This window comes from Xenopus laevis, chromosome 8S (genome assembly GCF_017654675.1).
Source record: "Xenopus laevis strain J_2021 chromosome 8S, Xenopus_laevis_v10.1, whole genome shotgun sequence".
Lineage (NCBI taxonomy): Eukaryota > Metazoa > Chordata > Amphibia > Anura > Pipidae > Xenopus > Xenopus laevis.
Window position 1 is genome coordinate 8,537,872 of NC_054386.1, and position 21,556 is coordinate 8,559,427.

The 21,556-nt window shown below is 41.1% G+C and overlaps 1 protein-coding gene across 1 annotated transcript in view; it reads left to right on the plus strand.

The window, feature by feature from the left end:
• The window catches only part of rhoj.S (ras homolog family member J S homeolog), a 46,110-nt gene extending 24,554 nt beyond the window's left edge, over nt 1-21,556 (plus strand). Inside the window, exons 2-5 of the mRNA XM_018232290.2 lie at nt 10,254-10,312; nt 16,776-16,940; nt 18,279-18,374; nt 21,155-21,556. Coding sequence (XP_018087779.1) covers nt 10,254-10,312; nt 16,776-16,940; nt 18,279-18,374; nt 21,155-21,301 — 467 coding nt within the window. The 3' untranslated portion in view covers nt 21,302-21,556. The remainder of the gene's footprint in view (nt 1-10,253; nt 10,313-16,775; nt 16,941-18,278; nt 18,375-21,154) is intronic.

Here is a 21,556-nt window from a genome sequence, read left to right on the forward strand (position 1 = left end):
GCGCATTGGCGGGGAAATTTTAAAATTTGAAGGGACACTGGGCAGTTATTCATTGCCCAACGTAGATCTATTCCAATAGTTTCCTGGGTGCTATTTCTAGTTTGCGATTCCGTGTTTGACCTTGCCTGATCCCGATTCTTGTCCTGATTGCTGCCTGTCCTGACTCGTGCTTGTTTTCTGCATCCTAATTTGTACCCGATACCTTTGTATTATGACCCGGCCTGCGACCTTAATTACTAAGGTATTAGTAACTCGGCCTGTGACCCCGACTACGTTCCTGTCTCTCGATTGGGTACTGCACATTATCCAGCTTGGTATTGACTCGGCCTGCCCTTGACTACGCTCCTGTTCTCTGTTCCAGTAGTACGTACGGTTCCCTTGCTTGCCCAGAGTTCTTTGCTAGGTCTTCTCACATTAAGACCTGGCGGCTTCTGAGTAGCGGAAGGCTCCTCCCGAAGTGAAAGGCAGTTGTTAAAGGCAGAACAGTGAGCCGGGACCTTGGGGTTTACTCTGGGTTTGGAAGACCAAGCGTCACACAGAGTCAATTTGATGAGAAAAACTTATCTCTACATTCAGTTACAGATTTCCCCATAGGCTAGTATGGAATTTGCAGAACAAATGTTGCTTGTCAAATTGAATCTGAGTAGACCCAATTCATTGCAGAAGAGGGATAAATTAGATCACAAGGACACTGTAACGCCTTAGAACAGGGGTCCCCAACCTTTTTCCACCCGTGAGCAACATTCAGATGTAAAAAGAGATGGGGAGCAACACAAGCATGAAAAATGTTCCTGGTTAGTACCAAGCAAGGGTTGTGATTGACTATTGGTAGCCCCTATGTGGACTGGCAACCTACAGGAGCTTCTGTTTTGTAGGGCACCTGGTTTTTGTACAACCAAAAGCCTGGAATTCAAAAATAAGCTCCTGCATTGAGGCCACTGGGAGCAACATCCAAGGGGTTGGGGAGCAACATGTTACTCACGAGCTACTGGTTGGGGATCACTGCTTTAGAACCTCACAGACGTGTCTTACAGAAGTGGTCTTCTTTTAAGAATCCTGTAAGAAGGCTTTGCCCGTTGTGTCTATTGTCAAATGAGCTTGTAGCTAGTGTCTTTTATCCTGTAGCAACAAGTACTGAAGTGCCATTAACAGTTATTTTTACAAGGAGTCATGTGTTCATGTAATTAGTTCAGTAAATTCACGAAGGTCAGAAGTCACTCACACGAATTGAGGTGTATTGTTTCCTGCAAGTTCTACTCAACATACGAGCAGCCGTGCTTTCGCCATTTGGAGGTTTGCGCTCTCACGTCAATAACTATTTCCTTATTTAGATAAGTTGCAGCCCTTTTGCATGCTGTCGGAAACAATCGTTTTCAATGGAGTTTCTTGTGACTTTTCAATTAACCGAAAAACATGAACAGAAACAGAGACATTATATGGTGAATGGCATACGAATCGCTTTGAATTTCCGAAGTCTTCCAAAGTTGCCTTAACGAGGAAACTTCGGGCGACTTGGGAAATACGGTGCAATTTGTATGCCATCCCGCCAGCGATTTGTATTCTTACCGATGGGAAGCATGTCGGGGAGATTAGTCGCCCGCAGTAGAGAAGATTTGTTGCTGGACGACTAATCTCCCTGTCTGCCACCACCCTAAAGGCTCTTACTGACGAGCGGTTGAAGCTGCGCTCCCCTGCATTTCTGCATTCAGCCGCAGGGGAGCGCAGGAATAGACGCATTACGCTTTTTTCAATGGGGCTGTACTCACACAGGTGCGTGTAGGCGATGAACGCAGGAAAAATGCAGCATGTTACGTCTCAACCTGCGTTCGGTGAGTACAGCCCCATTGGGAAAAATATAATGCGTCTATTCCTGCGCTCCCCTGCGGCTGAACGCAGAAAAACGGAACACAGGGGAGCGCAGCTTCAACCGCTTTGGGGAGTGTGTTTAAATGCAATTCCCTTTTGTGATGAGCATTTTAAACCCACTGGAATTCTTCCCTATCATCTCTGGAGGAGGTAGCTCTGATTTCCGTGTTGTTCTGGAAACTTTAGATAAGACTCTCCTACATAAGACAAGGGGATTTCCATGAAATAAATCAGTACAGCAGGAATTCCTACTAAATGAGAATGCCTTCCTTTATATCAGCTCATGATTACCTTCTGTATTCTTATGTGCTTAGATATTTATCACCATAAAACCCTCTCAATAGTAATATGTTTTCCTTTATCTTGTTGAACTCCCTTAAGCCTGGTTATTTATTGCTTTGAAGGGATAGTTGAGACTCAGAAAATATTCCATACAAGATACACATATCTATGATCTGCCTACAGACCAGGCTTTCTGCTCCACCTCTCAGAATAGGAAGGATTGATGAAAAACCTTGTTGTGGAAGAGTTTATTTTTCAAGCAATAGCAGAGGAGCCAGCATGCAAGATTATATCTTTATAGTAAAAAATGAAGCATTTTGAAATAGATAAAATGTATTGTTTAAAATGGAAGAACAATGGCATGAATTGTTAACCAGGGCAGTCACTAAACTAAGCAGAACAAGAAAGGTATCCCCAGACACTACAGGTGAGAAGGAACCCCAATATTAGAGAAAATCCAATTAATATAATGGTGTTAGCCATGTTCAAGCTTGGCAGCTGCAGGAATGTCAAACATCTAAAATAGTTAAATGGCAGCCATCTGTGCCTTAGTGTAAAAAATCCCTTTTTGTAAAGGGGCAACCCACTCTATGGCTCTTGTGACCCATTTACACAAACAAATGCGCAATCCAACCTAAGGAGTGACCCCACCGGGGGGGTGCTGCACCCAGGTGGGGTCACTCCTTAAGTTGACCATACATGGATAGATCCGCTCGTTTGGCGATGTCGCCAAACAAGCAGATCTCCCTCCGATATGCCCACCTTGAGGTGGGCAATATCGGGCTGATCCGATCATGGGCCCTAGGGCCCAACGATCAGATCCTAGCGAACGCAAACGGGCGGTCGGATCGCGGGACCGCATCAACGAACAGATGCAGCCGCGATCCGACGGGATTTTTAATCCCATCTGATCGAGATCTGCCCGACTTTCGGCCAGATCTCGATTGGGGAAGCCCGTCGGGGGCCCCCATACACGGGCCAATAAGCTGCCTACTCGGTCTGTCACCAGCTTTTATCGGCCCGTGTATGGCCACCTTTAGTTGAGTGAGAAAGTGGCAGTTGCCGGTACTTTGTGAACTGTTAAATCGTGAAGACTGTGAAAATCGGTAAAACAGTGGAAATCATGAGGAGATTCGGAGAATTGCTCTCCGCAGTGGAACGTACGCGCTGAAGGGAACCAGGCGACATCTTGGATCTTCGGGAAAAAGGTACCTGCAAAGTGGCGAAATCGTGAACAGGCTGGTTATCACTACGGGGCACATTTACCTAGGGTCGAATATCGAGGGTTAATTAATAAGATCGAAGGATTTAACACTATTCCTACGATCGAAGGAATAATCGTTCAATCGATGTCTTTTAACTTGTTTTAACCTAGATTTGGGGCATGGTTGTTAATAAATATTGCCTTTTTAAACTACTTGGATCTTGTTTAATTCAATTCATTGATAGAGCCCTGGAGGTTAAGTCCCTTTTTTCTCATTTTTCATATTTAACTTTGTTATTTGTGGACACTCCTTGGACTCTTTTCAATGACTATAATAATTATTATCTACTGTCTGGCTTGTTTACTTTCAAAGTGTAAGAGAACTAGAAATCTCCTCCTTGTCAGACATAAGCAAACCCATGTTGCATTGTGCACCAGCTTGCCCAGGACTTGCTATTATAGCTGTCTCTTATCCATTGGCTACTAGAGGCACCTGCAATAGAAATGACACAGACTGAAAACCTCAAGATACTTGAAATCACAAGCACAGGAAAGCAGCCATATGGTAGCAGGTTTTTTTAACTCCCAAACTTCTGTCAATGCAGCATTGCTCCTCCTGGGAAACTGCTAGTTCTGCACTCACTTAACATTATATGAGATATTTTATCCTTGGAGTTTATTATCACAAAGCAGTTCAGCATTTTTGTGTTCCACAGTTCTATTTTTTTTTTTTAACAGCTCCCTGAATAGTCTGAGATCCAGCTGACGCCCGTCACTGTTGGTAGTTTGCTATTTCATCCAACCTGGCAAAACATCATTTCACAGGCTTTCATTTTTCCAGTGTTTCGTGCAATAATATCTCATGTATAAAAGCCCCATTCCTTCCCAGCCATCATTCATCTGTCTCAGATAGCTGATCCCAATAAAACACTTGACCATATGGCTTTTGTTATTATAGAGTACATAAAATAATTACATTATCATTCCAGTTTAGTGTATTTTTGTGCCATTTTTGATTTAGAGAGGGCTGTTTGAAAATTATCGAATGCATTTATATGTTTCATGCAGAGCTGAAGGGAATATACAGACTAGACGGTGTTTGGTTAAACAAAAGAGCAAGGGAACACTGCAATACATTACTGGATCGCTTCTCCATTCTGCTCTTCCTCTAGGACAGTGATCCCCAACCAGTGGCTCTCAAGCAACTTGTCACCAAGCCCTTTGATGTTGCTCCTGGTGGCCTTAAAGCAGGTGCTTAGTTTTGGATTTCTGACTTGGGGGCAACTTTGGTTTCTAAACAGAACCACCTGTAGGCTGCCAGTCCACATAGGGGCTACCAAATAATCAATCACAGCCTTTATTGGGCACCTCTAGGAACTTTTCCATGTTTGTGTTGTTCCCCAACTTTTTTTAGATTTAAATGTGGTTTGTGGGTAAAGCTCCCCATAGACGCGACAATTCTTCTTGCCGAACGACCGTTTTTAGGGAAGCCCAACCAATCCTTTGAAATGATCGTGCGGTTAGTGGGATTCGGACGATCGTACATCTTACGATTTTTCGGCCGACATCTGTCAGGAAATTGATCAGGTCAAAAAATCTTTGTCGGTCCCAGTGCAATGTATCTATGTTTGCAGAGCCAAGCAGGCAGCTCCCCTTTGTTTTACTGGCAAATTGGTCTTTTTAAGTTGATGGTAAATTCGTACGATCGTTCTGAGAAGATCGTGGTCTCACGATGAGGATCTGATCTTTTAAAAATCTCAACATCTATGGCCAGCTTAGGTTGGGGACCTCTGCTCTAGAAGATATATCTGCTGGAAAGAGCTGGAATATTCATCTCAGATTCATTCAGATTCCTGCACCAAACTGTACATGGCAATGGCAAACCTTTGCAAATCTCTAAAAATGTATAGTAAAGGAGAACTAAACCTTAAAAGCTGTCACATACTTACTCCGAAGTAATTACCAATCTTATATTGTGGCATTTATATTCTATATACAGTATATTGTATATTGTGAGTGGGTCCCTAAGCTCAGTAAGTGACAGCAGCACAGAGCATGTGCAGTGAATCAGCAGAAAAGAAGATGGGGAGCTACTGGGGCATCTTTGGAGACACAGATCTTTACTGCTAAAGGGCTGTGGTTGCCTTGAGTTGGTACAGAAGCTAAAAACATTGCAACATTTCTGCCCAGTTCTCTAATTAAGCTTTAGTTCTCCTTTTAAGAAGATTTCTGAAAGGGGGCCCTAGAGTGGATATAGGGTTTTGACTGCACCCAGGACGTGAGCTACAAAAGGACCTCAAACTTTCATGTTACAGTTATGGATAGGCTGAGAGGATTGGAACTAGAAATGTTGGTTATTAGGAGCATATGTGTTTGGGGCAGCAGAAACCCCAACATTCCTGCATATAAAAAATAATGGTATTTGAATCTCTGCCAAGTTTTTTAAATAGTTAGGAGAAAGGGCAGGTGATTGCACACAAAAGACGGATATAGCATTTTTCTAATTAATTCCATCAGCATTTTGGTCTGTGTTTGATTTTTTTCTTTATTATAACCTAGATTGCATGTTTTACGTATAAATTTCTTGTAGTAAAGACTGCTAGAAGTCATGGAAGTTCTCACAATTCCCAATAATAATAATAATCATAATAATAATAATGTGAAATTAAACACTGTACAATAATTCCCAGGGTTGGCCATCTTCTGCTGCCCACTTTCCTGATACTGATACAAATCAGTTGGTTATACAGCTTCCAGTTTGCTGGCACAAGATTTGCCTTGAGTTTGTCTATGTGGCAACAGAATCTTCCAGTCCTAGATCTATAGACACTGGTTTCCTTACTGGCGAGGTACCGCTGGGATACTGACACTTTTCATCCTCCTAATGGAGCCTCAGCTGCTCTACTAGCTGGCCTACCCCTATCTCTCGCCATCTTCAGTGAGTTCTACAAATATGGACTACCTACAGACCTCTCCCTACAGACTCTCTACAGCAGCTTGTTTATATAAACTATAGTAGTACTTATCAGTTATCTACTGTGTATCCTGTGCTTGAATGGCTGCCCCCATGGCTACACAGCAGCTTGTTTATATAAACTATAGTAGTACTGATCCGTTATCTACTGTGTATCCTGTGCTTGAATGGCTGCCCCCATGGCTACACAGCAGCTTGTTTATATAAACTATAGTAGTACTTCTCTGTTATCTACTGTGTATCCTGTGCTTGAATGGCTGCCCCCATGGCTACACAGCAGCTTGTTTATATAAACTATAGTAGTACTTATCTGTTATCTACTGTGTATCCTGTGCTTGAATGGCTGCCCCCATGGCTACACAGCTGCTTGTTTATAGAAACTATAGTAGTACTTATCTGTTATCTACTGTGTATCCTGTACTTGAATGGCTGCCCCCATGGCTACACAGCAGCTTGTTTATATAAACTATAGTAGTACTTATCTGTTATCTACTGTGTATCCTGTGCTTGAATGACTGCCCCCATGGCTACACAGCAGCTTGTTTATATAAACTATAGTAGTACTTATCTGTTATCTACTGTGTATCCTGTGCTTGAATGGCTGCCCCCATGGCTACACAGCAGCTTGTTTATATAAACTATAGTAGTACTTATCTGTTATCTACTGTGTATCCTGTGCTTGAATGGCTGCCCCCATGGCTACACAGCAGCTTGTTTATATAAACTATAGTGTAGTTATAGAATACCTAAGAAGGAAAACCTGCTCAAGAACCTCCTCAAATGGATTCCCTTGCTAAAAAAATGTTCTGACTGCTATAACAATAACAACTAATCATAAGAAATATACAGTACGGATTCAGTTACATCTACCCCTTCCACTTTCTATCTAGTAAACATTGCAATGTCTTGTTTCTAACTAGAAAACACAACGTAACTCCTTAAATCAAACAAACAACCTCTACTCTGGTCTAGCATTCACTAGAATTAGAGCTTGATCCTTTGCATTCAGTTTCTTTTTCGATGATTGCAGCTACTGCAGGAATGCCACATCCTTCTGCTAGAACATATAAAAATGAGGTTTCTCTTGATTCATTTTAGTACATTGCCCTTAAGTTTTTATATCAAATCATTGTCAAATAGGCCCATAATTCACCTGCACCTGCACCTTCCCTATGGGCTAACAGGTCAACATAATTCCCAAAGTACAATTGGGATGGACATTGATTGTTTTCAGCTGTCTCAACCGCAGTCTGTGATGATTCTGTGATGGTTCCTCAAGCAGATAATTGCAAAAAGGTGGGGAAACATCTCACAACACGAGAGCTGTATTATGAGATATGCAGAGGAAAATGCCTTCCAAAATTCTCATACACACAGGTATTATTTTAAGTCACTGATCTATTAATCTCCTGGCCCATAGGGCATTTTCTTTAAAAAAACACCTGAACCTGAACACTGATTGTACAATAATGGAAATTGTTTGGTACTGGTGGTGTTATCCAGATTTCCATCATAGTCAATGGAAGGGGCACTGCCAGGCACAAGTGTTTTCCTCCAATGCAAAGAGCTGGGGGAGAAACCAGTACAGAAAACTCTATGAAAAATGAATAGGGAGCTCATGACTTCGTCCTGTAAGTCATAAATGCCCTTTATACAGAAACCAGAAAAGAGATTTTGTTTTTTCGAGCACCTATGGCCTCTAGCTACACCTACAATGTTGCTTTGTGATTTTTGTCTCTAGTTACCCTTTAAGTCATTACTGATTTTCTCCTTAAATCCATACAGCTATTCCTTAGGAAAAAATGTGCACTTAAGGTGGCCATAGACACACCAATATCGTATGAAAGATCTTTCGTACAATAAACGGTGCGTGTGGTGGGAGAAAAGGCGACCGATATTGGTAAACAGCCTTGATTATCAGTCGCCTCATTGATCGGGCAGGTCGGACATTTTTGATCATTTTTGATTTTGAACATTTTAACGTTAATGCTAAATCGTCAGCTCTTAAAGTTAGTAGAGTGGACAAAAGATCTTTCATATGACCAAAGGTCGTGGGAAAGATCGTAATTGTATCATTTATGGCCAACTTTAGCTCAATGACTTCTTAACTTTAGACCCTATCATTGCTTCAAATAGTTGACTTTCTAAAGGTGTTTGTCATAATTAAAAACACACAGAAACTCATATAACCTTTGTTATTTATGAATAGTTTGCATGGACCAAACAAATCAGTTTTCACAGCGTCCCCAGGATTGTTTATATTGGCAAACTCTTTGCTTTTGTAGGCCAACAACATGGAGTGCTGATTGAATCTCAATCATATAAACACACCCAAGGCAAAACAATTGCTTAAGAGCACTTCCCTCAACGATAAATCTATCAAGTGAAGTGACGGTATCTGAGCCCAAGGGACATCATGGCAAATGTTATGAATGAGAGTGGAAATATCAAACCAACAAACCTTATGGGAAACCTTACAGTCTATACAGTGCCTTCTGCTCAGACCCTCAATATGACTTTTAGTTTTTTGGCTGGTGGATTTCAGAGAAACACAGGGGCAAATTTACTAAAGGGCGTAGTGACTAATGCTGGTCGATGTGCGCGTAGCCAGCGCTGGCGAATTATATCAGGTAAGTAAATTTGCCCCACAGTTTTCCCACATGCAGTCATTTTTTAACTATTCCTGCTCATAAAATGGAATGGTAGTCCCATGTTCTAAATGAATCATAAATGTGCACAATAAATATGCCTACAAGTAGTAAACCCATGAATGAAGGTTCAGACTGAATGCTTGGTTTTCATGTGTATTAGACTATACGCAACCCATGAGATTCACGCCAACTAGAGGTCTCTGAGGATTTTCATTAGATATTGGATGAGCACTTGCTGCGGTTCCTACTGTTTGAGACCATGTCCAAGCTGAATCCTTCTGACCGAATCCAAATCCTAATTTGCATATGCAAATACGGGGCTAGGAGGGAAATCACGTGACTTTTTGTCACAAAACAAGGAAGTATAATATGTTTTCCCCTTCCCAACCCTAATTTGCATATGCAAATTAGGATTCGGATTTTGTATTCGGCCAAATCTTTTGCGAAGGGTTCGGCTGAATCCAAAATAGTGGATTTGGTGCATCCCTACTATTAATAGTCAAATTATATATAAGCGATTAGACAGGCACTAGCAAAGGGAACCATGTGGCTCCAAAACATAATTCATTCAACAGATAATCATTTAGAACAGAGAAAGTAGACCAGAAACAATTAGGGACAAGATCAAAACAAAGTATTTGGCAGCCCCCCGGTTATTAGCCAGCTCCTGCGTGCTACAACGTGCAATCCATTCCCGGGTGGCATCTGTATCCAGTCGAAGAGCGTATATCACAGAACACCCCAAAAGGCAGCATAGAATTCTTTAATTATCCATTTAACAACATAGAATCGATTAGGGAAAATGATTATAAGTGTAGGGGATGAGGCTGATTTGGGAGACCCAAGTAAATAGGAATGAATGTCATGGTTATCTTGTATAGATGGGGATATGGCAATTTGTACTTCAATTTCTTTCCCTTACTTTTCCCATTCTGATTGGCAGTTTTGCATCTGTATTATAATTCAGTTGACTAATGAGTTTTATGTTTTGTGCTCAAGCTGATTTGTACCGACCAAGACACCGCGTCTCAGGAGTGTGTTAAACGACAAACCGACGCAATCGATATTCCAGTCACTGTAAAAACTGACTAGAACCATCTGTTGTAAGTTTAGTGTCGCTGACGATATCTGTCAGTTTGGTTTAACTGTCACCGTGTGAGGAAATAGACTGCAGCACAGGCTGGCGGGGACCTAAAAGCCTAACATAATGATGGATGAGCATTAACCTCCATTGTAACAGCTCCTGATGTTCATGTGTTTCTTTTCTGTGTTTCAGTAACAGTAACTGTTGGAGGGAAGCAATATCTCCTGGGACTCTACGACACTGCAGGACAGGTAAGGGGTCTCCATATATCTGCATATTATTAGATTTAAAGGGACAGTAATGCATAAAATAATGTCACTATGATAAATCACTTGTTTGACTTAAAGCAACTAACGCTGTGAATCAGGGGCGTAACTATAGAGGAAGCAGACCCTGCGCCTGCAGGGGGGCCCAGGAGGTATAGGGGCCCCACAAGGCCCTAATTTATATACAGTTTCAATAAATATTGGTAAAACAAGTCAACTGCTAAAAATTTTGGGGGCCTGAAAAATAATTTGCTGTGGGGCCCAGTAATATCTAGTTACGCCACTGCTTTGAATTATTTATTTAACGTTATATACCAGTTATTTATATGCTGCACAAGGAAAATGGTGTTTTCTGCAGTGTTTTTATCTTCTGCAGTGGTTTTATATAGTGATGCACCGAATCATGGATTCGGTTCGGGATTCTGCCTTTTTCAGCAGGATTCAGATTCAGACAAATCCTTCTGCCAAGTCGAACCGAATCCTAATTTGCATATGCAAACTAGGGGCGGGGAGGGAAATTGCCTGACTTTTTGTCAAAAAACAAGGAAGTAAAAAATGTATTTCCCTTCCCACCCCTAATTTGCGTATGCAAATTAGAATTTGGATTCGGTTCAGTATTCGGCCGAATCTTTAGCAAAGGATTCTGGGGTTTGGCCGAATCCAAAATAGTGGATTCGGTGCATCCCTAGTTTTATATTTGTATCTATTGCCCCAAACAAAGCTTTAACTGGTCAAGTGTGGTCAGTGGAACCTTAAAAAAATGCATGCCACCAAAAGCCTTGAAATACTGACATTGCAACATAATGCCAATTAGCAAAAAAAAAATTGTGCAGGGTCATTATTATTATTTATTATTGTTATTAACATTTGTTTAATACAATGCAAAATTCAAAAACACACAAGATAATTACAGCAATGGAAAAAGCAGAAAATCGATTGCTAGGACCTGTTCAGCCTAAAAAGTATTGGAACTGCACTCCGGGTGCCAGTTTTTGGTAGTTTAGAGTTGCCATCATGCCAAAATACTGTCCTTTGTATTTCTGTTGTGTTTGTTCCTTCCTTATCAATATAACTGCCATCAAGTATATTATATACCGGCTGCACCAGTAAAATACCGGCAAAATGACAAACCTTCCCATAGTGCACCCTTTACGTGATTTATCAGAATTGCTTATCTTCTAGGGACAGTCTCCTTCTTGGACCGCAATGTGCTAAACCTTCCATCAAATACATTTCCAGACAATAGCAACCAGTGCCCTTCTGGGATGTAGATATTTACTACATGTCAGTGCGTTTTCTCAATCTTGTGCTCATGAAATGCACAAGAACTTAAAGGGGAACTATTGTCAAAATTTAAAATTGAATATAAGCTTCATCTCTCGGAAATTCTGTAATCATGTTACTCTTCAGAATCTCACTCTCAGCAACCAGTCTTTCTCAATGCTCTCTGTATGCTGATGTCTGGGTCAGACTTTCATTGACAGGTAGGTATAATGGCAATAATGAATCTGAAGTTTAGGGTCTCCAAGTAGAAAATAGTTACTCACCACATAAGGGAAGAGGCCCAGGTGCACCAGAATAGCCTATGATTAAGTGTTTATGACACGAAACGCGTCAGGCTGTGGACACAATAAATTCTTTTCACTTTTGAACTTTTTTGCCTGGTGGAAGTTTTTCTTCATTGAGTGCCTGCTCCAAAGATTATTTAGGTAAGTATAATGCGCCTTTTAAGGGGCTCCCTTTCCTAGTAATCAAATAACCAACTCCAGCACTAACAAAATAACTAACTCTGGCACACACACACACACTGAATGCAGCAAAACAGGATTTCCATCAGAGACAATTATTTTAAAAGTGTGAGCTCTAATACATCTTCTAGGCAACCTACCAAAGGATATATAAGGCCTAACTGTCAATCAAAACCTGACTCCACCCACTGCATGAAGGTAAAAGAGAGACAGGTGTAACGTACTCGTCTATCAGGAACCTTGAAAACAGCGGGTTCACTCATATGCACAGGGAACTCCTGTGGATTCCGGTGTTCAAAACGCCCTTTTGGGGCCCCGGGCTTTCTGCTGCGTATTATATGCGTATTATAGTCCGTAAAGAGGTACCAGCAAGGATTAGGCAAGGCGTAGTCAAAAAACGGTCAAAATGGTCGAGGCAGGCGGCAAGAATCGGAGTCAAAACAGGCAAAAGTAAAAAAAACAGGATATTCCAAACAGTGATAACGCTTCAGCAGGATCTGTAAACAGAAGTCAGCTTGGGCACTGCTTAAATGGAGGAAAGTCTTTTTAAAGGAGAATTGGCGGCAAGAACTCGTATTTCGCGCGGAAAAATTTTGTAATGACTTTCGACGTCAAAACGAGAGTGTGACTTGCTCACGACGAACGCAAACGAACCATCAGAAGCATCACTTGCGCACGACCAGAACACGTGACGTTGCCAGGAGAGCGTCTGCACCCCAGATGAGGGGGAGAGATGCGCCGGGAGGTAAGAGAATGGAAAATTTTATTTTGGCAATAGATGCCCGATAAGGCAGAGCAGGGACAATGACTGCAATAGGCAGCAAGGTCATTAATGTAACTGATTCAGGATGGATTAAATAGCAAATATTCTTCCTGAGACTAATTTTACTTACACTCTGGCGCCAATACGTCGGCCCTATGTCGCGTGTACTGCTGCCTTAACAGCCTCTCTTTTAGCCGAAAAGATGGTGTCAGCTGCCAGAACTCACGTTTTGCACAATAAGCTTACAGAAGCCAAAAAAAAAGTTTATATTAGCATTTACCTATTTGGAAGGAAGAGCAGATCTGTGTAATGGTCAGAACTCAAGTTAGACCTTGGCGTGGTGTTAAATTAGAAAGAGTCAGGGATTTCTAAATAAAACGTGTTAGCAGGGGAAGCACAATTAGTTCTGAGAGCTCAGCAACAGAACAGCAAGAATGAACCGAGGGACCTGCCACAGCTACTCCATTCAACTCAGTTTCTAATATACTATTTACAGAAGCACACCGTTGTAATCAAATGCATTTAAACCCATTTTTACTGTTTTTAACTGCCCCAAAAAAAGAATAGGATACTAATTGAACTAAACCAGCCCCCCTCATTTGGGTACAAGGTAGCGTAAATTTTATGACATATAGGGGCACATTTACTTAAAGTGGAATATCGCGGGTTAATTAACCCTCGATATTCGACTGTCGAAGGATTTACCGCAATTCGTTTGTTCGCAATTTGTTCGATCGAACGATTGGAAGGATTTTAATCCATCGATCGAAAGATTTTCCTTCGACCAAAAATTTGTTAGAAAACTGATGGGGACCTTCCCCATAGGCTAACATTGAGGTTCGGTAGGTTTTACTTGGCGAAGTAGGGGGTAGAAGTTTTTTTTTAAAGAGACAGTACTTCGACTATCGAATGGTCGAATAGTCAAACAATTTTTAGTTCGATTCGAAGTCGTAGTCGAAGGTCGAAGTAGCCAATTCGATGTTCGAAGCAGCCAAAAAAATCATTCGAAATTCGAAGTTTTTTTTTTTATTCTATTCCTTCACTCGAGCTAAGTAAATGTGCCCCTAAATGTAGTGTTTCCCTGCACTGGTAAAACTGGTGTGTTTGCTTCAGAAACACTACTATAGTTTAAATAAACAAGCTGCTGTGTAGCTATGGGGGGGCAGCCATTCAAGCACAGGATACACAGTAGATAACAGATAAGTACTACTATAGTTTATATAAACAAGCTGCTGTGTAGCCATGGGGGCAGCCATTCAAGCACAGGATACACAGTAGATAACAGATAAGTACTACTATAGTTTATATAAACAAGCTGCTGTGTAGCCATGGGGGCAGCCATTCAAGCACAGGGTACACAGTAGATAACAGATAAGTACTACTATAGTTTATATAAACAAGCTGCTGTGTAGCCATGGGGGCAGCCATTCAAGCACAGGATACACAGTAGATAACAGATAAGTACTACTGTAGTTTATATAAATAAGCTGCTGTGTAGCCATGGGGGCAGCTATTCAAGCACAGGATACACAGTAGATAACAGATAAGTACTACTATAGTTTATATATACACGCTGCTGTGGAGCCATGGGGGCAGCCATTCAAGCACAGGATACACAGTAGATAACAGATAAGTACTACTATAGTTTATATAAACAAGCTGCTGTGTAGCCATGGGGGCAGCCATTCAAGCACAGGATACACAGTAGATAACAGATAAGTACTACTATAGTTTATATAAACAAGCTGCTGTGTAGCCATGGGGGCAGCCATTCAAGCACAGGATACACAGTAGATAACAGATAAGTACTACTATAGTTTATATAAACAAGCTGCTGTGTAGCCATGGGGGCAGCCATTCAAGCACAGGATACACAGTAGATAACAGATAAGTACTACTATAGTTTATATAAATAAGCTGCTGTGTAGCCATGGGGGCAGCCATTCAAAGGAGAAAAGGCTCAGGTTACACAGCACATAAGCTCCGAAGAACATAATGGTGTTATCCATTATTAAGGGCAGAGACACACGCTCAGATTCTGGGAGATTTAGTCGCCCGGTGATAAATCGCCTCTTCTTCGGGGCGACTAATCTCCCCGAACTGCCTCCCGCCGGCTAGAATCTAAATCACCGGTGGGATGGCACTCAGACCACTTCATTTTCCAAAGTCGCCAGAAGTTTCCTCGTGAGGCAACTACGGGCGACTTCGGAAAACGAAGGGCAGACTGGATAGATGTCCCATAAACTGTACAATGAGACTATGCAGACTGGCTAAGCTTTTGTAGTAAGTGATGTATCGGAAGTAAAATACAGTGAATCATCTCAGGGCAATCATATTCCCATAGTACAGGGATTGAAGTGATGCAAGAAAAGCCAAGTCCTGTTTTTGTCTTTGTCTGTTTTTGTTTGTCCCTGTGAGCAGTTGGCAGGTTTCGCCCATCACAAGTCAACAAGCACAAGACTACAGGGCTACACAATTCTACATTGTGAATGTTCTGTTTACAAACAATGAGGCCAATGATGCTAGTAAACAAAACGTAAAACTGGTGGAAAACCAGGACTATATGTCTATTTGCTGCCACCTACTGGCAGAACTATAAATAATAATAAATGAACAGTTACTATACCACTTGATCATTTGCTTTATAAATTCATCTGGGGGTAAGAGATTTAACTGGACGATGCTCAGTAAAAATGTTTTTTTTTAATTTACAGTTTGATGATATAACGTCGCCCTAATATTCGCAGTAGCTTGGCAAACTGGTCTTTGGTGTGTACCCCTTTTTCTTGCTACACTTAAAGGGCATGTAAAGGCAAAAGAAATTAAAATCCCATTTTTACTTTCTTTAATGAAAAAGAAACCTATCTCCAATATACTTTAATTAAAAAATGAGTACCGTTTTTATAAGAAACCTGACTGTATGCAGTGAAATTCTCCCTTCATTTACTGCTGTGGATAGGAATTGTCAGACGGTCCCTAACTGCTCTGCAGGGAAACAATCATACTTATGAACAGCAGGGGGAGCCCCCGCCTTACTTCCCAGCCATGCAGAACTCAAGCAGCTTTGTTTGTTTCCCTGTAGAGCAGTCGGCGACTGTGTAGAGATTTGTATTGGATTTTATTTTTGTCTTTACATCCCCTTTACTGTTTCCAACTCCAGCTGCAGGGACAAAGATCATGGAGCCAGATTTAAACAAACTGGGATTCTATTTGGAGGATTATTTTGCTGCAGCCACTGATTCTGCAGAGTTGGAGAAAGTTTATATTAAACAATACAAAAATGATAAAATCCACATTAGATTAAATGACAACACAGGAGGACCAAGTGCAGTCTGTATATTCAGATATTATTTGACTTGTGCAGTTTTGATAATTTACGATGATCCCTAAGCAGCCCAGACCCCACTGAGCATGTGCACAGTCTTGGTCTTGCAAAGATGTATAACAAAGTTACAAGATGGTGACCCCCTGTGGCCAACTTTGAAAGCATAAATCATTTGTTTGATTAGGCTTGTGGTGCAGTAAGTTCATGTTTATGTTTAGTATACAAAATACAGCATTTCTAGCCTTATTCTATTTTACACTTTACTTCCCCTTTAAAGGCAACACGTAGGTAGAACATGAATTGCACTGGACTATGTACACGAGGCCAGATACTCACAGTTTAAACAGATAAGAGGTTTGTACAGCCTCATGGAAGCAACTATTGGTTGTTAGGGATTAAAACAACTGGTTTCTGTGCCATTGTTTTCTGGGGTCAAGCAAGCATTGAAGACAAGTGTTGAGCTGCAGTTCCATTTACAAATTATTTCTAAATCAGTCATTTATTTTAATGAATGCAAATTGTTTGATTGCTTAGAACTGCATTTTATTGCATTAGCAAAAACGTTTATTTAACTTATCTCAATACAAAGCACTGTATTTGCCTCTGTTGCAGGAAGACTACGATCAACTGAGACCATTGTCGTACCCCAACACGGACGTCTTCCTAATCTGCTTCTCTGTTGTCAACCCGGCTTCTTATCAGAATGTCCAAGAGGAATGGGTATCAGAGCTGAGGGCATGTATGCCACATATTCCCTACGTCCTCATAGGAACTCAGGTACTACTCATGGTGAAAGTATCTACATTGTGTGATCCAACAAAGAAGGTTCTCTTCTATTTTGGTGACCTCAAAAAATGAGTAGATCTTATAGTGTATGGCCACCTTAAAGGGATTCTGTCATGATTTTTATGGTGTTGTTTTTATTTCTAAATGACACTGTTTACACTGCAAATAATTCACTCTACAATATAAAATTTCATTCCTGAACCAACAAGTGGATTTTATTTAGTTGTAATATTGGTGTGTAGGTGCATCTCAGCTCATTTTGCCTGGTCATGTGCTTTCAGAAAGAGCCAGCACTTTAGGATGGAACTGCTTTCTGGCAGGCTGTTGTTTCTTCTACTCAATGTAACTGAATGTGTCTCAGTGGGACCTGGATTTTACTATTGAGTGCTGTTCTTAAGGTGGCCATGGATGTAAAGATCGCCAAACGAGCAGATCTCTCCCGATATGCCTACATTGAAGTGGGTGATATCGGGAAAGCCCATAGTTAGGCTGCTGGGGGGGGGGAGGGGAGTAATATCACTCTAGCTTGCAGTACAGCAGTAAAGAGTGACTGAAGTTTATCAGAGCACAAGTCACATGACTGGGGGCAGCTGGGAAACTGACAATATGCCTAACCCATATCAGATTTTAAAATTATATATTAATAAAGTCTGTTTGCTCTTTTGAGAAATGGATTTCAGTTCAGAATTCAGCAAGTGTATTTACAACTAAATACACTTGCTGGTTCAGGAATTAAATTTTATATTGTAGAGTGAATTAATTGCAGTGTAAACAGTGTCATTTAGAAATAAAAACGACATCACAAAATCATGACTAGTGATGGGCGAATTTCTTCACCGAAAATTTGCTTCATCTAAAAATTTGCGAATTTCACATCGAAACGGCAAAGAATTCCCAAAAAAAATTAGTGAAACTCGAAAATTGACACCCGCTGCAATTTTGGGTGCACGTCCGAAGTGAATTCAATTTTGACACCGGCATTAAAGTCAATAGGCGTCCAAATAGTGTTGACGTGTGTCGATTGTAACGCAAGCAACTTTTCGGACCTGCGTCCAAAGTTTTTTGCTGACGGCAAATTTTCACAGGAGTTTTGCAAAATTATTCGCCGGCGAAGAAACTTGGAAATTCGCAGCGAATTTATTAGCCCATCACTAATCACGACAGAATCTCTTGAAGAGGCAGAAGAAGCCATTGAGGTTCTATAATGTTTTACCTTGAATTTCCCCATTTGGTATTTAACTAAACTACTGCTGGTCTGTCAGCTAAGTGTCCTTCAAGCCGCCCTGTAGAAGACTCACGTTTTTTTTCCCGAAACATCTTTTTTTATAGATTGATCTGCGCGATGACCCTATAACTTTGGCTCGGCTTCTCCATATGAAAGAGAAACCCATCACCCAAGAGCAAGGAATGAAGCTTGCAAAAATGGTATGTTTTAGTTGTCCTGGCAGAGAACGAGCTGCTACATCTCTATAGTAATAGAGTCTTCAATATAATATCCCATTTGTCTTACACTAGTGCTTCAGCTTTAAGTTAACTTTTAGTATGTTATAGAATTGTCAATTCTAAGCAACTTGTTTTTTAAGATTTTGAATTATTTGCCTTCTTCTTCGGACTCTCTTCAGCTCTCAAATAGGGGTCAATTACCCCATCTATAAAACAAATTCTCGGCAAAACTACAAATTTGATGTTTCTGCTAATTTTTATTAATCGGCTTTCTATTCAAGTCCTCTCTTATTTATATTCCAGTCTTTTATTTAAATCAGTGCGTGGTTGCTAGGATAATGTTGACCCTAAAAACCTGATATCTGAATTTGCAAACTGGAGAGCGGCTGAATAAAAAGCTAAATAACTCAAAATCCACAAATAATGAAAAAAAATGATAACCAATTGCTTCAGAATATCACTCTACATCATACTATAATTTAATTTAAAGGAGAACTAACGCCCCCACCAAAAGCCCCCCCTAAACTTCCTGGCATTGCCCCCCTCCGTGCGCTGAACTTTAACTAAAAAGTCGGCTATTTAGTTCAACTGCGCATGCGTCTGCCCGGGACATTTGAAGAAAGAAGTCAGAAGAGGATTGCTCCATGATGCTCAATAGTATAACCCCGAGCCGGTGCAGTTTTCTGCTGATAGGAGCAATGGCCCGGGGTTTCAGTCAATACAATCACTTGAAGGTGCCGAACATTTGCCTCCCCCAAGTAAAAATGCCTTTCTTTCTCCTTTAAAGGGGTCATTTTTTCACTAATGCACAGGGAGGGAGAGTGAAGGGGGGCAATGGCATGAAGTTTAGGGGGCTTTTGGTGCAGGGGGTTTAGTTCTCCATTAAAGGAGAATTCAACCCGTAATAAAAAAAACTCCCCCTCTACACTGGGTAGACCCCCTCCATCCTCCTCCCCAGCCTACCTGCCCCCCCCTGGGCAAATGCCCCTAATGTTTTACTCACCCCTCCGTGCAGATTCTGGCCTCAGAGTTCACGCCAGCCATCTTCTTTGTTTGGTCTTTTTCGGAAGTTACAGCGCATGCGCAGTTGGAGTAAATTACCGGTCCCGAAGCACTGCCCATGCGCCAAAAGACACGAAAATTTCCATGGAAATGTTCATGACTTTCGGTGCATGCGCAGTTCTTTGGGACCAGAAATTTACTTCAACTGCGCATGCGTCATACTCGAGAAGAAGATGATGACTGCCTTGAACTCCGAGGCCTGAATCTGTACTGAGGGGTGAGTAAAAAACTTAGGGGCATTTGCCCGGGGGGCAGGTAGGCTGAGGGGAGGAGGGAAGGGGTTTACCCAGGGTAGGGGGGGGTTTTATGGGTTGAATTCTCCTTTAAACCCCCTGTACCAAAATCCCCCCTAAACTTCTTGGCATTGCCCCCTCTCCCTCCCTCCCTGTGCATTAGTGAAAGAATTAACCCCTTTAAAGGAGAAGGAGAGGCATTTTTTTTACTTGGGGATGGCAAAAGTTCTCTGATTCTAACAAAGGCAGCCTTGCTCCTGTAAAGTCTGGAAGCTGCACACAATGACAAATATGAGTTAATGTCGATGTTTGTTGCCTTTAATATTCTAACAGGGGAACGGAATAAAAGTTGGTAACGGAAAAAATATTCACATTGAGAAAAGATATGCCTTTGTGCGAACAAATATTTCTTTGTGCAAATTTACTGTAGCTTTTATAAACCCAGAGACCTCTTCCGATGTTGGTAGAAGGTTTGCAAACCTTTTAGTTTGTGCCAGTGCACTTTACTGAAAAAGTTATGTTTGCTCCAAAACACTACGCCGCCTTTAAGGACTTCATAAAAGTGCGCAATTAAAATTTGCAATGTAATTACAGTTTAAGGAAGGTTATTACATTGCGAAATGTAAATTTTTATTCTTATTTGTGCAAGTCGGTTTTCTCTTTGCGACTTTTATTGTATTCCCCAATATTTGCCTGGCTGAAAGCAATGCTTTTCTACTGTAAATTTTTATATTTTATCAGCATTGATAATTAAAGGGATAAGTTGTTAACTGTGGTACTCACCCATATAGTGCGATGGTAATGCTATAAAGTGGTTGTCTCCACCATCACCATAACTATCAGCTCCCAATTTAAAGGGGACCTGTCACCAAGAAATAAAAAGCTGCATAATAAATGTCCTTTTTAAATTAAACATAAAATCCAAATTCTTTTTTTTAATGAAAGCATTCATAGCTGTTGTAAGCTCATTTAAAGATCTCAGCTGTCAATCAAATATTGTCTGCCCCTCCTCTATGCCTTAGGCATAGAGGCGGGGCAAGCAATTACTTTCACTTTCAGCACTTCCTGGATGTCACTGCTCTCCCCACTTTCCCCCGTTCTCTTTACCATTTAATTGTGTAACCAGGACATGGGGATGGACATCAGGTCCCCCATTCTGGTGCTCAAACAAGATTTTGAGATGATACAAGGCTTGACTTAATAATAATGTTCAGGCTCCTGCCTGCCTGCTTGCTATCATTATGAATTCCCAGACCAAAGAAAACAAGATTCAAATAATTTATGAAGTGTAATTAAAGTTCATTTTTCTAAATGCCATAAAATAGTATTTGGAATAGTTTTATCGGGTAACGGGTCCCCTTTAAGAAGCTCCACATTGCTGAGAAAGGGGTTCACTTCTATTGGGCCCCTCATTATTACTGCAAGGGGAGGTAATAAAATGTGTCTGGACTTTCTCTTGAACGTTAGATCGGAGCACAGTGCTACCTGGAATGTTCAGCCTTGACCCAAAAGGGCCTTAAGAATGTTTTTGATGAAGCAATCTTCACCGTCTTCCATCCCAAGAAAAAGAAGAGGCGTTGTGTGAAATGTCGCAACTCATGCACAATAGTATAAGGTCACTGCCTGCGGAGAACTGTACATAAATAGGAGCAAAGACTTGAAACTCCAGCATCACAAGTTGCAAGTGGAAGCTTTGTCTGTGATGCACCAATCATGATGGAGTATATGAGCAGTGCATATTGCATAGCCACGTGGCTAGGAGCCTGGAACGATGCCAAGAGTTGACTTTTTATTGTTGTCTCTCTCACACACTGCGATGTATGTCACTGAGCTGAGATAAAACACAATATGTGCCTTTTTTTACTTTCA